General features: G+C 38.3%; 1 protein-coding gene across 2 annotated transcripts; it reads right to left on the reverse strand.

Annotated features, from left to right (window-relative positions):
* Positions 1-8,249: 8,249 nt before the first annotated feature.
* On the reverse strand, positions 8,250-14,766 carry tp53 (tumor protein p53). Of its 2 annotated transcripts, none has more exons than XM_062444530.1 (11): positions 14,646-14,766; positions 13,235-13,334; positions 13,082-13,145; positions 12,755-12,946; positions 11,413-11,587; positions 11,197-11,309; positions 10,693-10,802; positions 10,375-10,499; positions 10,197-10,291; positions 10,036-10,106; positions 8,250-9,544 (listed from the first exon to the last, which is right to left on the reverse strand). In XM_062444530.1, exons 2-11 carry the CDS (start codon positions 13,321-13,323, stop codon positions 9,448-9,450), a joined length of 1,131 nt encoding a protein of 376 aa, XP_062300514.1. In that variant the 5' UTR covers positions 13,324-13,334; positions 14,646-14,766; the 3' UTR covers positions 8,250-9,447. The 2 variants fall into 2 exon arrangements, with proteins under 2 accessions (XP_062300514.1, XP_062300515.1); XM_062444531.1 differs by having other exon boundaries at positions 13,235-13,371; positions 14,646-14,756.
* Between the last annotated feature and the right edge of the window lie 712 nt (positions 14,767-15,478).

Here is a 15,478-nt window from a genome sequence, read left to right on the forward strand (position 1 = left end):
CCACCACTGCTTCCAGTGAAGCATTTCTGCTTTGAGTATTTCTATTTGATGCTACTTTATACTTTACTTCATTTATTGACAGCTTTAGTTACTTTACAGATAAAGATTTGACAAAATAGATAATATAACAAGCTTTTAAAACACATTGTTAAAGATGAAACCATGATGAAACAAAAAGCAGTGTGTAGTCGGGGTCACATTTCAGATGTCTATGAGTTGTTAACAGCTCCAGCAAATGGAGATTTTTTTCCTCTTAACTTCTCACATGGTTTATTTTTTTTAAATGTTCAAATGATACAATATTTCACCAATAATCAAAGATTAAAGTAAAAGTCAAAAAACTGAAAACAGATTTTTGTATCAGAACTTTGTTTTTTCTTCTTTTCTCTCCCATTAATCATCTCACCACCCCTTAAATGTATCTGCATTATTATGAGATGTAATAAAGTTTGTTTGTGATTTTTTTTAAAGTGCCAAAATCTACATTTATTGATACCTGCAAAAGTTTATTTAAATATAGGTGATGAGTATTTTCTCATTTACAGAAACTACCTGGAAAAAGCAGGAGAGTCTGTGTAAAGCATATATAAACAAAGTTTTTTGTATATTAGTATTGTATATTATATAAAATGAATGTTCAACCACTTATAAAGGTCAAAGTGATCTAAAATCACCAGGGGGACAAAATTATATCAAGCAAAGAAACAATCCCTTAAAAAATATGTGACTTTTTAAATCTTTTTTTTTAAATTTCTTTAGTCAGATCAGATGCATATATGGAAGTCCACTTCTGACAGGAAGTTAAAAAAAACAAAAACAAAGCCAGACATGATGGCAACACAAACGCTGATGATTTATTATCTTATAAATTTAGTTGCATAATTTGGATTTAAGGAGTCAAAATGTCTATTGTAATATTCATTTTGACTTTTCTACTTTTATCATTAATTTTAATTTGTTTTCTCTCCAATATGGGTTTCCATACACAAAAAAACAAGGCAAAAAAAAGTAATAAAGTAAAAGTGAACGTAAAAGTATATATATATATACTGTGTACAGTACTTAAGAAAAACGATTATGATTATACTTTTGATAATGAAACACAGTCAATGCATATCTTATTAATTTTAACTAAATTCAAAACCACACCAAACAAAATGATAACTGTTATTCCTATTGACTAAATATCACACACGCAGCAGCTTAATATTCTACTTTCTGAGCAGCAGAACAGTGCAAGAAGCTTTCAGCATCAACATGTTGACCTTATGTTTCTTATGACCCCGTGTTTCCAGTTATCCTCGTCAGGTTCCAGACAACGTCATTCTTTAACACCTTATAGAAATGTGATTTCAGCTGCAACAAAATACACACAAACACACAAATGAAGGAATCTGTTAATGGACAATAGAGGATATCTGTTAAAAATGCAATTCTCCACATGGTGACTGACATACCTGATCAAATACTCCTTTCCTTGTGCTTTCCTCATCGCAGAAAAGAGGTTCTTGTGAAGAGCACATCATCGACAGGGTCAAGACACGCAAGTCAGCCTCTGGGGAACAAACAGAGTGTTAGATGTGTGAATAGGAAGAGGGAGAACGAGGTATAAACATGCTGTAAAATTTGCAAATGGAAAAATGAAAAAGAGTTACTAGTTAGATAAACATGTATATATAGTGCAAGCTCTATATAAACTTCTAAAGAATTCTGTGAAAAGACAGCACCAGTGAATTTGCATGTTACTCATTAACTACAGGTGTACTTTAGACTACAGCTGGACACTTTCCAAAACACACCATATAGTTTTAGAATGATTTTTAGCATCAAGGTAGCCATTGATCCCAGTTAATGTCAGTGCAGTATTAACGCAATTTAGATTTGACACCTGCTTAAGATACCAGATTCATCCCTGGAGCCAGTTTCGTCCTGGACAAGTGTGGTTCAACACGTATTTCCATCTTTTTGTCAGTATGGTGTACGTGTTGGCTGACAGGTGTTGCTATAAAGACTGTAAATGTGGCAGATATTCACTTTATTTGACTAACTCAGACTGCTGAAGCCTCACATATGCTTCAAATACACATTTACATACATTTACATATATTTGTCATTCATCACTTCTATTGAGAGCACATTCGAAGAAGATCTTATAATATCCAGTATGAGCAGGAGGAATGATTACAGCGAGGAAACCCTCATTCAGTGTTCGTGTGGGAACCTGACTGCTGTTTTAGCACAGACCTAAAAAATATGAGTCTGTACTTGAAGAGATCTGCGTCAGAGTCAGACTCAAAAGCTAGCTCCAGTTCAAATATTTTTCCCAGTAGGTGCTCTCTTGAAAATTGAAAACTTCAACAACCAAGATTTCAGAGTCAGTGCCAAACTGCAACCTTATCAATAAGTCATTTCTCATGTTTGCTTTTTGTTCGTCCTCTTGGTTGATTTCCAAGCAATACAGTGTGTGAATTTAACACTTTTGAACAGCAATCGAACCTCAGATGTTAAAGCTTTCCAAGAACAACTGTACCAGTTTGTTTTTACTGTTATAAACTGAAACTAAATCTGTCTGGAAACTTAAGTCAAGTTCTTGGGGGGGGGGGGGGGGGGGGGGTGCCACTAGCGTGATTTAGGTCAGAGTGTCTCACCTGTAGTATGTGTGATATTCACAGGAGTGCTTAGATTTTCCGCCTTTGTTTGTACTTGGAGAGAGTACTTGGTCCCTGAAAATAAAGGACCAACTTCGCATCTGGTTGTGTTAACAGTAGTATTGAACTCCCAGCCCCAGAAGATGGAGGTGACCCTGACAAAGTAATGGGCAGCTTCTGAGTTGACAGGGGAATTCCACTTGAAGGACATATAGGTTTTATTTTTGTTATTAACACTGAGGTTTGTAGGCGGCTCCGGCCCTAAAAAAAGGCAAGAGAGAGAAAATGAGGCAGTGATTTATAATATTATTATGCAGTGTAAAGGATTTTCATTGTACAAATGTTTTCAATGAGGGAAATTAATGACAATAACTGATGTTAAAGTTATAATCTGTACTATTTTCATGAAATCAATCCCTGTTATTGGCACTATTCATGTGTGGCATCTTTTCTGTAATTACTTTACGCTTTATTAGACCAGATGCTTTTTTATTGTATTTCTGACAAAGTAGCTTGTCAAGGAGCACTTACTGTACTATTAAACTGCACTTGATGATAACAAAGTACCCCACAGGTGCCACCAATCAATCAAGATGGAAATATTAAGAATGATCACAATAAACACACAAGTGAGGGAAATATAACTAAAGTGACTCACGGGTCAATTGAGATTTGTGCACTGGTGTGCTCACGAGAGGTCCACTAAGGCTCTTGACGATCACTGTGTACTTGGCTCCAGACTTCAGTTGGTCAAAGTACGTTTTAAGTGTTGTTACGTTGTCGGTTTTTATTATTTTTTCAGAAAGCTTGAGCTCAACTCTGAAAGCTGTATAATTGCCGACAGGAGGGTCCCACCTGGCACTGATGTTGTCATGTGTCGCCTCCAAAACCAGGTTTGAAATCGGTTCAGGTACTATGAGGGAGTCACAAAGTCAGATTTTGATATTCAGCACAGCAGGAGAAAGTGTTTTGAAAGTGATTTTTCATCCCAACCAGCATAAGCAGTAAACATCCAGAGCAATAGCCTAGACTTACTAGTGTAGCTGACCAGCGACACTGCCTCTCCCTTCAGTATGGATCCCCCTATATTGGCCAGTGCCGTCACGCTGAGCAATATCTTGGCACCTACCTGCAGCCCCCATACAGAAGTAGGGGATCCGTCTTCAGTCTGATTGAACATGCTGTTAGGAAGTGAAACAGTTAGTGACTCAAACTGCTGCAGAGAAAGCCAACTATGCATGTCCAGAGTGACACGTTTTCAGAAATTAAAAGATTAATCACAACATTTATTAGCCTACAACTTGGGTCATCATTTCGTATCAGTCATAACAGCATTGTACTCATAAAGTTCATGAGATGTCAAAATGCAGCATCGCTCAAGTTAAGTCTGAGTAGAAAATACCGGTTTTAAATGAACTCCAAGTTAGACAGACTTATTCTCAGGATAAAATAAAGGTGAAATAATAACTGAATCCCTGCGCTGTATACATCCATCTGACCTCTGAATCAGTTTTGACCCAGCGTGGTTGTACACATCATTGGTTCTTTCATTTTTATCTCCAAGTAAAGTGGATTAGATACTCAGGTTAAACAACCAGCATGATTGTCATGATTCTTCCTACTGTATTTTGTTTTTAGCAACATCGTCACATCTCAGGAGTTACTTTATTATTATCACTGATAGAAATGATAAAATAAGACCGAAATTGGAATGGCCTCTGAAGTCAGGAAGGAAAGAAAAAGGCTTCTACAAGGGAAGGAAAAGGCACTTTGTGAGTCTATCAAAATGACCACATCAACCCCGTCCGAGATACTCAGGTATATCGTTATCACTATAAATATACCAGAATTTGACCACATATAAATACATACTTAATATTCGAGTCATTCACAGCCGTCACAATGAAATTGCTGTAATTTCCTGCAGGTTTATCCCAGCTGAGCATCAGTGAGGTTACGTTGTTGTTATACGCCTTCAGGTTGGTCACTTTCCCAGGCTCTGAGAGAAGAGAACAAACAGAAGAGAACAAACAGGCATTTCAGATTTCACCAAATAAAATGTAAAAAACAAACAAATAACGTTAAAAAGTCTGTAGAGAAAAAGTGCACGAGTCGAACATGCAGCTTACTTATCTACATCTCCCCTGTCAGTCATTATAACCATTTAATTTGTGTAAAGTTTCATGTGATATAACTCACTGGTATGTATGATGATGAGAGTTGATTTGCTCAGTGTAGCTCCATCTAGTCCAACTCTGACTCCTGAGCGGACGGTGAATGTGTAATTGTGTCCAGGTATTAAGTTATCGATCTGTATGCCCACTGTGGAATTGTCCCTCTCTTGATCTCTGTAATTAATACGATAGAAGTCAACCTTTCCATTTGGTTCGCTCCAGTTCAGATAGACAGAGGTGTCTGTCACATTGATGGCGGTAAGATTCATGACTTTGAAGGTCGCTGAAAAAAAGATGAAATCAGGGGTATGAGTGCATCTTATTATGTATTTTATCTGAGACTTTCTTGAAGAAAAAAGATGGAAAACGGTCACGTGGCCTGAACAATGTAAGACAATTGTCGGCTGCTGAACTCACGGGTGTAGAAGGTGGCATTCTGTGATTGGAGGTCTCTCCCACACCTCACAGGGAACACCTGGACGAAGTAGCGAGTGCCATCTGTCAAGTTGTCAAAGCCAAACATCAATTCATCAAAATCAGTGTGGTTTTCTGTTCGTTCCTGCGTGTCACTTTGGAGATGTATACGGTAATGGCTGATGTTGCCAGGCGGGCGGGCCCATATGAAGTTGACGCTGTTGGATGTCACTTCGGTCACGTTGATATTGGCAATGACAGCATCTGTGTTTAGAAATGAGATTGTGACTTGGCTTAGAACCACAGATATCAACAGAAGTAGAAAGACACTGATAAAAAAGTGCTGCCCTCAAAAATGAGTCACTTCCTTTAAATTTAAATTACACATAACTTATAATATTAATAAATCTAAGATAAATAGATGTACCATGGGATTAATATTTAATGAGCACCATTTTAGAATACTGTTTACACATTCAAGTGGGGAAAATTAATATAAATAAAAGTAGATTTAACTTTAAAGATGCTGTTTGGGTGCAGTGCTGAGACTATTGCAAACGTATCAAATATTTTGGTTGAGTCCTACCTTCATAGCAAATAAAACGCAGAGGCTTTGAGCAGTCCGTATTAATCCAAGCCCCGAAGCTGAGCGTGGCCACACAAAATTCTTGTTTCACAGAGACAGTATTGGGGTTGGTGGCATAGGTAGAATCGGTGTTGGGGTTGGTGGCATAGGTAGAATCGGTGTTGGGGTTGGTGGCATAGGTAGAATCTGTGTTGGGGTTGGTGGCATAGGTAGAATCGGTGTTGGTTTTGATGGCATAGTGAGAACTGGTTTTGGTGTTGGTGGCATAGGTAGAATCAGTGTTGGTTTTGATGGCATAGTTAGAACTGGTGTTGTTGTAGGTCATCACTGGTGTACTTGTGGTCATTTTATAGGTTGTCTTTTCTGGGCAGGGGCAAGTTGAGCCGCAGCAGTCTTTTTCTGGCTGGGAGGGGTTGAGGTCTGGATAGCCAGGGTACCAGTTCTGGAAGATGAGGGGATCCCCGTTGGCCCACTGGGACCAGGCCATACTAGAGGAGTTGATGTTCTTGCGCAGACCAATCCAGCTTTCAGAGGAGACCATCTGGATGATGTCCCTGATGTTTGTATGGGTCAACGTCACCAGCTCTGTGAAACATTGCTGAAAGGACGTGAAGGGTTACAGTTAATCTCTTACTTTTATTACGCTCAAAGAATTTGAATATTTTGAATGAAGTCCCGGCCAAGTAATAGTCCTACTAACCCCCCCTCGTTGTCATTTTAAACCCCCTGACCTTGATCCTCCATACACAATATCAATTTTCAATGTACTATATGATTAACTGCAGCCCCCCATCACCACACACAAATACGTCATAGTGATTAAAAATGCTGACTTTTCTAGTGTTTTCAAACATTGTGGCCTCAAGTTTTAACCTCTTCCTGCAAATAAACCCGACATCCGTGTTTTACCTGGCAGTGGTTTCTGGCTTCATTCCAGGAGCTGGTTTGGTTTGGGGTGAAGTACTGTTGCTCTGCATTGCTGTACATCAACATCAGAGCTGAAGGGAAACATACAGACAGGAGAAAGGAGTTATCATCTGTGAAAATGCCAAAACTTAGAAAATGATGTTCTGTCAGTATCTCAACAAATTTCTATCATTAACCAACAAACAGATTATTTGCTATTTTCAACAGTACTCATTTGAGTCTTTCAAAAAATGGCAGTAAAATTTTGGACATAGCGTCAAATTAACTATCTTGTACCATAATTTAAATAAATTCCAATGAAATTTTTTTTTTGATTTTTAAAAGATCTGTAATAAAACCCCACATGCTCAGGCATGGACATTTCTTAGTCTGCACTGAAGGGGATAGCCCCAGTGTTTACATTTCTAGAATAATTTTGTGCGAATATGTATATAATTAAAAAATATACTGGACTGCCAGCCTTTAATTTTTTAAGGGCCTATGAATTCTGAAATTTTGCAAAATCATAATATATACAATAATAACAGATCGTAGTCATCAAGCCAAAATGCAAAACATGCAAAAGTTTCAGCTTCTAAAATTCAAAGATTTGCTGCTTTTATCAGTTTTAACACATTTGAAAATTAAATATTTTTGTGTTTCTGATTGTTGGTCGGACAAAACAATTGACCTAACCTCTGTATAATAATATATGTGACAGACGCATCAGAGGAAAACTTGGATGATAAAAAAAAAAGAAGTAAAAACTCCTGTATTCTTTCTTGCTTTTTGCTGGTAAGATTATTTATTACACTCAAATCTTCATCAAGTAGACTGAAGTTGTCACCTGGAGACATTTTCTGCACTAAATGACTATTAATTCAAATGAAAAATTAACTGGCAGATGTATTATTCATAAAAACAAAAAATATTTACAGCCCATAAAAAGTGCAGCATACAGAATAACGACAAACACTGTGAATAAAACTCACCCAAACACACTATAAGACCGACTTTATCCTGGACTGATAACTTTCCCATGCTGGTTTCCAGTGGATCCTACACACTGAGCAACTACATGAAATTTCACCAGTGCACAGCTCCTATATTGACAAGAAATATATATATTTAAAATTTAAAAATATCTTAACACTTGTACTGTAGATGAAGGTGAAATTGTGTTCACTACTCACCCAGGCTACAGAAGCATCCTCTGACCTGTTTCCCTTAACGGAGGGAAATTATAGCCCAGTATGAGATAACACACAAAACACACCTCGTTCCATTAACAGGTAATAAACAGCACATTTGACTGGCAACACAAGGCCCCATTCAACTCAGGTCAGATGACCAGTTGATACTCCTGGTTTTGCATCCTTCTTCGAAACATAATCACAGAAAACAAGGGGACTGTTGTAATGACGGGTGGTGCAATATGTACACAAAAAGAAAAAAAAGGAAAAAGCATTTGCATTTGTTGTATAACAGAGCACAAGGGGAACAGTTTCACTTTAAAGTTTTTATTTTTTTTTCTTCTTACAACTTTAAGTAACAAAAAAATGTATTTAAAAAACGTACATGAAAAAAAGACAATGAAAAATATAGAAATACCTCTTTTATAAAACTAACGTCCCAAAATAAACTATCTAGATACAGAAATAAGGGAAGAAATGCCAGGGAAAAAAAGTGGTCCTATAAAACAACTGGTCAAATCAAACTGAAATGCTGGATGCCAAAAATAATTCTTTACATCATAGCAAAACAGGGGCAAACTAATTAAAAACAGTGTAAACTTTTTTTTAAAAGGCCGGATAAAACCAATACATTGTGTCCCTCTCTGAAAAGAAGCATAGGGAATAAACCTCTAGGGTGATCCAGCCAGCCCCTCGGCTACCAAAGTTTTAATTTGAGCAAAAATACTGACAGTAGATGTTCCCTGCGAGACGCATCACTCCCATGGAGGAGGTGACGCTAATGACTTACGGTTCCCTTAAAATAAAATAAAAAGGGCTAAACTTTACAGCTGTTCATGATATATATTTTAGTATAAAAAAACAGCCCCACTTACATGTGATTTTCTATACTACAACATATTCAAACCTGCAATAAATGGCAGTGACAGGTGTGGTCCTTGTTTTAACCCAAATCCATAATTATTATTTAGAGCACTGGCAGTATATGTGACATATATATTTTTTATAACACATTATGAGCACTGAGGAGGAAACAGAACTGGTCACAGTGAGGTGAGGTTGTAGACTACAATCCAAACCTCCCCCCTCTCTCTCTCTCTCTCTCTCTCTCTCTCTCTCTGTCTCTCTCTGTCTCTCTCTGTCTGTCTCTCTCTCCTCTCTTCCACGCGAGCAGGAGAAACTTTCACATAACTCGCCAAAAAAAATGCGAAATGGACCTCTTCAGAGCCAGCGTTTGATATGTCCGCCCTGGGCAACTGCAGAAACATGGCGGACTCAAGTGAAGGAGGACCCCCATGTAGATATAAAGGGCTCATTATAAAGTAACGAAAGGAGAGCCAATCTTAGTTTCAGGTGATTACACACAAACGAAAAAATACTTATGAGTCTTATAATCCATTTCTGCCAATAGATCCCCTTAAATCATACACACTGGCCCTTTAAAAACCAGGTAGGCAGTGGAGTAAGTGAAACATTTTTGGAATCATCTTCCGTCGTTTTCTCTTATGATAGAGAAAGCAAGTTTTTCAGTCGCTGTCACTCCTCTCTCCTCTTTGCAGGAGTCTCTTTCCGGTGGAGGGCAGAGGGACCTCGTGTTTCGTGGACGTGCTGCTCTTGTTCTTGCTGTGGAGACATTAAAAAAAAAAAAAAAAGGGAGATGTGACTCATTTGTTTCACGCCTTTAAATTAAAGCAGCACTTACATTAAGAAACAGTGCTCACATGAACCTTTATTGTCCTGTAAGAGACTGAGAGGAGGGATTTGTATTTTTAAGGCAACTTTTTCTCTATATGAGATTAGCAGCAGTCCATGAGAAACTAAACTGGATTAACAATCAATAATTTATCCTCTCGGTAATGTTAAAATAGTCCCTGTTGGTCTGTGTGTGCAGCAGGTTTAACTTTTAAACACACACAGTGACCTCTAGTGGCAGAGGATTTCTACAAGACACAGCAGTGAAATTCAGACTAACATGCTGCTGCTGTGTCTGACGTCACATCATTCTGAGACTGTGGGTCCAAATTCTCAACATGGCCGAGCTAAAGACTATAATGTGGACCGTGTTTAAACGTTCTTGAATATTTGGTGAAGTAAGAAGCTGTTCAGGTTCTTACTTGTCTTTGTCGAGCAGCTCCAGACCGTCGTTGATTTTCTTCAACCATTCGTAACGCTCGCGTCCACGAACCTGCAGGTGAGATCAAAAGGAAGAATTTTAGCTCAGTAAATCTTTTGAGAGCGTCCTGCTTTATAATAATAGGTGTGTGTTTTTACTTACATGCAGAACAAACACATCCTTGTCCTCCTCCTCTGCACTGGAGGCAGATTTGGACTTCTTTACAGTAGTGTGAGTGTCAGGAGCCGGAGCGCTCTCTGCAGAAACAAGAATGAGGTTAACTGGGAACAGAACGAGGAGACAGAAAATGAAATCTACTCAATAGGCATCGAAAACATACTTCGTTTTTTGGTTTGCTTGGTGCCGCTCTGCATCTTGGTGCTGTTCTCCTCTTCAGTTTTACGGTCCCTGCCTGGACATGCGCAGACACGTACCTCAAAACACCTCCTCCCCAAAACCAGCCCCCTAGAGAGAAGGTGAAAATTAGTGAGAGCTTTCCTGGGCAGCACAAATATACGAGCTGCAAGTCTTATCTGAATAATCTTTAGCCATTAAATAAACCTAAGACCACTTTTAGAAGTTAAATCAAGAGTACTCTGTGTCCCCTTTCCTCCACCACCCCCATCACATCAGTTAAAAGGAAAAACACAGCACTTACTCTGGAGTCTCAAGGGTCAGGATGGTGAGGATGGGCCTGCGGTTCATGCCTCCCATGCATGAGCTGTTACACATAAAGCTCAGTAGGATTGTTGTCATCTCCGAGCCCAGCTGAAAAAAGAAAAAGGGGTGATTATTTTTCCTTCACAGCAAACTGGACTGAGAAGCAGTCTGACCAACTTGAAAAAATCAAATTTGCTTTGTGTTATGTTACAGAAAATCACAAATAGTCCTTTTTTTCATTTTTTGTCTCTTTGACTCCTGGAGACAAATATGAAGCTCATTTTTTAAGAGCTTCTCAGACGTTGGAGTGGATGTGCACTTTATGTTCATGGTATGAATTTTTAAGCTAAAACATGATGTCATTGGTTGAAGTACTCACATACAAAATGCTGTAAGATCTCACACCACAGGACATGTGGATAATAGGTAAAAAACAACAGCGCTGTAAAAAGTAGAAATGTGAGTAGAAATCTTCGTCTCTTCAGACAGAGCGAGTGTGTACCTGTGGAGGCTCATAGGGGACGGTCACACTCTGCCTCTTTGTGTGAGGATCTTCGAAATACAGAGCCCTCTGGCTGCCCTCCACCCTGATGAGATGGCTGCGGTTGTCCGTGACTAGATGGAAAAGACAAAGAAAAATCACGTAATGCTGCCAATCAGTTTCTTCTCAAACAATCATTCTTCCACCGTGCACACAAAGTGACTCAAACTTTCTTACCGTCTTCATTCTGGTGGTGGGGACATCTGCGGACCACTTCGGCCACGTGCTCCGTCTTCTTATAAACCGCCGTGGCCCTGAGGATAGCACCCTGAGGAGGCTCCTTGCCCACCAGCACTTCGATAAGGCTGGTTTTTGCCAGCTGGCAGTAGAGCTTGTTGAGAAGCTCTGAGTACTGAGAGGAAACACAGGCAGAAATATAACAGTTAGTATCTGATCATTTGAGGGGCGACAGAGCTGCGTGTACAAAGGTGAAGAAGTGGTCTGAAGTGTCAGGAAAATCGTTGTAAAACTCAAAACCGTCTTTAAGTCTCTTTCTTCTCCAGAAAAACCAAAAAAACTGGAAGTGAAATAAACTAAATCTTCAAAATCATCAGTAGGACCAGATTCATCACATTAAATGATGATTTCTTACCTAGTTTCCACCTATTTTTTTTTAACCCTTTTGGTGCTGCCAGGAAGACTGTGCAGGAACATGTCCCGTCATGTCAGAGCTGAGCTTTACAACCAGGCTGCAACTCTCCCACAGACCGGAGCACAAGTCGCAGAGGGCGGGAGTTTCACACCAGACCACCCTAACCTAAGCTAAACTGGCCAACCGCAGCGCACTGCTGGGTGAGTTACCGTAGATACATGAATGCGATTGTTTCTTGAAATGCAGTGACTGGCTCTGGACCTTCAAATTTAGCAAATGGCCACAATGAATAAGATTCCACTTGAATGCCACCATGAGAGATACGAAAGAATGGATGGATTTAACGCGCAGCACGGTAAGATGTTTTATTTGACTTTATTTAAAAAGTTTTCAATCATTTACACACTTTTGTGGGCGATAAAACCTTTAGAGTCCAGTGAGTGGGTTTACTACATAGTAAAAAAATAAAAACCTCCAATTTGAATATTCTGTGTATTTCTGTTGCATTTAATTTTATGAATTACAACAATCCAGTCCGTTTCTGCATATAAAATGTACATTACAGTGGCGGAGCTGAACAGTGAATGGCATATGGATACTGAGCAGCTGTTGAAATAGCTTTTTTCTCAGTCCAGCAGGCTCAGAGAGTAGATTTCTGTATTTTGCCATGTTAGGTTGCAGGACAGTCTGCTGCAAACCCTGCTGATCTTTTAAAATGATCAGCAGTAAGTACTAGATTTATTTTCCTGCGATTGCTAGTAATTAATCTTAAACTGATCACAACAGATAAGTTATGTGGTAAATATATAATTCATTTGTACGTTTACTTATACTTCTATTTTTTTTTTTTTTTTTTTTTTTAAAATCAGTGAAAAATAAATAAATAGAATTTCTACATTTTGAGAGGTTAAACCTGGGATGGCTTACAGTGGACGTGACGGACTTGGCGGTGCCAGACTTCTGAAAACGGAGCTGGAAGCCATACTCCCCCGGGTAGTCAGTTGTGACCGGGACGGTGGGGCCTGGGGGAGTGACTCCATCTTTGGCGGTCATGTCTGACGGCAACTCAAACAATAGATGTTCATCGAACCTGTTGGTAAGCTCTTGCTCGTCCAAGAGCTGTAAAAAGAGAGCAAAGAGAGTCAGTCTACCTGCATATATAAATCTATCGTATGAATATTAACTATTATCAAAGAAAAAATCATTTGAACGCAGCAATTGAGACAAACACACAGTATATGAAGTCATGCTTACCAACATATCAGTGGACGCATAATTCACATTTCCCGTTGGAATCGTGGAGATGGAGGGAGCGCACCTGCAAAAACAACATACAAAGACACGTTAACTCGTTCTTACACAAACTAAAATTATTAAAAGTTATCTCCTGTTAAAAGCACAACTTACACACTCTCCCACAGCTGCTGAAACGAGTCCTGGCTCAGTGGCATGGGCTGGCTCAGTGTCATATTTTCAACGCTGTGCTCCTCCATCATTGATTTCCCTCCTGAGAAAAAATGAGGAAGAGCTGAGATGCTGGAATGCTGCGGGGATTATATTGGAAGTGAAAACTCCAGTTAGATCGACGGGATGTGTAAACCATCTTGACCAAACTGCATCTTAACACACAAGCATTAATGCGTGCAGCTTAACTTCAGAGCTGCAAGTAATGCTTCTTTTAAATATCTTTGCGTACTTGTATATAACATGTAAAAAAAAAAAAATGCAGTGACAGCACATTTGCCCAGAGTGCTGACATCTCGAAATAGCTCATATTGTCCTATGAAAATTATAACATTCAACTATAATTCATTTACAATTAGATTGCATAAGTGAAAGTTTGAAATCCTGATATTTCATTTGTGGGGTAGTTGTTCAGCTGATAAAATGTGGGCAAATGCCTTCAAGTGATTAACATGTGGAGCTGTTTAAAAAAACCCAAAATCACAATCAAATAAAATACAGAAAAGCAGCAAAACTTCTCATTTCAGAAGCAAAAGCCTTAGTTTCATGACAGTGAACATATCCCCCCCCCCCCCCCCTTGCAGAGACAGTGTTTTCAATCAGGTGCTCGTTGATCTGGAACATTTTGATAAATAAATGGCTTAAAAACGATAAATATAATAAACGATACACCGACTATTAGAAGTTTTGACGATTAATTTTATCTCTCAAAAAATCGTTTCAGCAACACTAAAATAGTAATAAACGCCAAACTAAAATAAAAAAGGACAATATTAAAAGGGTGACACTCAGACTAAATGTGATAAATAACATGAAACAAAACGTTTTGACTTAAAAATGAAACTCAGGTCAGAGTTGATTTAGAGGCCTTCAGTCCTACAAGCTGCCGCGTAGCTACCACTACTTTAAAAGGCCATTATTATTATTATTTATTATTTATATAAAAAAAGATTGCCACAATCCTCAAACACACTGCTTGAAAAGGAAATCTGAGCTACACACAAACACGACATTCAACATGCTAGCTGTGCCTCCATTTTCTCTCTCTCGACTAGGCCCAAATAAAATTGAATGAAGTTAGCTTTTAACTACACATAACTCGATGGATAAACACACACATGTTGTGATAGATATGACATGCGTACGAAAAATCTACTCCGCTGCAAGGTTTTGGTTAGCATTTTAGCGGAAAAAAACAACAGTTTAGTGGTCAGATTCCTGCGTTAGCTTATCTGGCTAATTTCGTTAGCTGCTTAAACTGCGGTAAAACTTTGTTTATCGGACAAATCAAGTTGCTCTAGGGGTTTACTTTGATTAAAACGAGTCGTGTGTGTGTCCATGCAGCTAAGTTTACCTTGTTATCACGCTATGGCTTGTCCTACACAGATGACGAATGATGAGTGTATGGGAGACCAGCTGAAAAGCAGAAAAGCCAAAATATTTTGAGGGGAAGCTTTAGCACGTTGGTGTTTGGGGATTCCCACAATAGGAAGAGGAGGAGCTTCTGATCTCCTGATGTGCTTTAACGCAACAGTGCTGCTTTCAAAACTGTTTGAATTATTGCAGAACAAGAACGACCGTTCAACTAACTAGTTAATTTCAAGATAGATAGATAGATAGATAGATAGATAGATAGATAGATAGATAGATAGATAGATAGATAGATAGATAGATAGATAGATAGATAGATAGATAGATAGATAGATAGATAGATAGATAGATAGATAGATAGATAGATAGATAGATAGATAGATAGATAGATAGATAGATAGATAGATAGATAGATAGATAGACTAGTTAATTTCAAGATAGATAGATAGATAGATAGATAGATAGATAGATAGATAGATAGATAGATAGATAGATAGATAGATAGATAGATAGATAGATAGATAGATAGATAGATAGATAGATAGAACTTATTACATTTGATTATTTTTCAGATTTTCTAACAAATGTTTTCAGCTGTTGGGTTAAGTGTACCCATTAAGCACACCAAAATCTAAATTCAGGTGTTTTTCATTTCTTTATAAAGCAATATTTATCCCTCATTTGAAAATGTATTCATTAGTTCATGTAGATTTTGGAATATAAAATTAAGGTATTTTATGGAAAAAGTTGAAAGTCTGACATGGACTTAATTGGTACTGTGACACCATGTAAGCCCATGTGTGCTCCAAATAAGCC

This window comes from Scomber scombrus, chromosome 23 (assembly GCF_963691925.1).
Source record: "Scomber scombrus chromosome 23, fScoSco1.1, whole genome shotgun sequence".
Taxonomy (NCBI): Eukaryota; Metazoa; Chordata; class Actinopteri; order Scombriformes; family Scombridae; genus Scomber; species Scomber scombrus.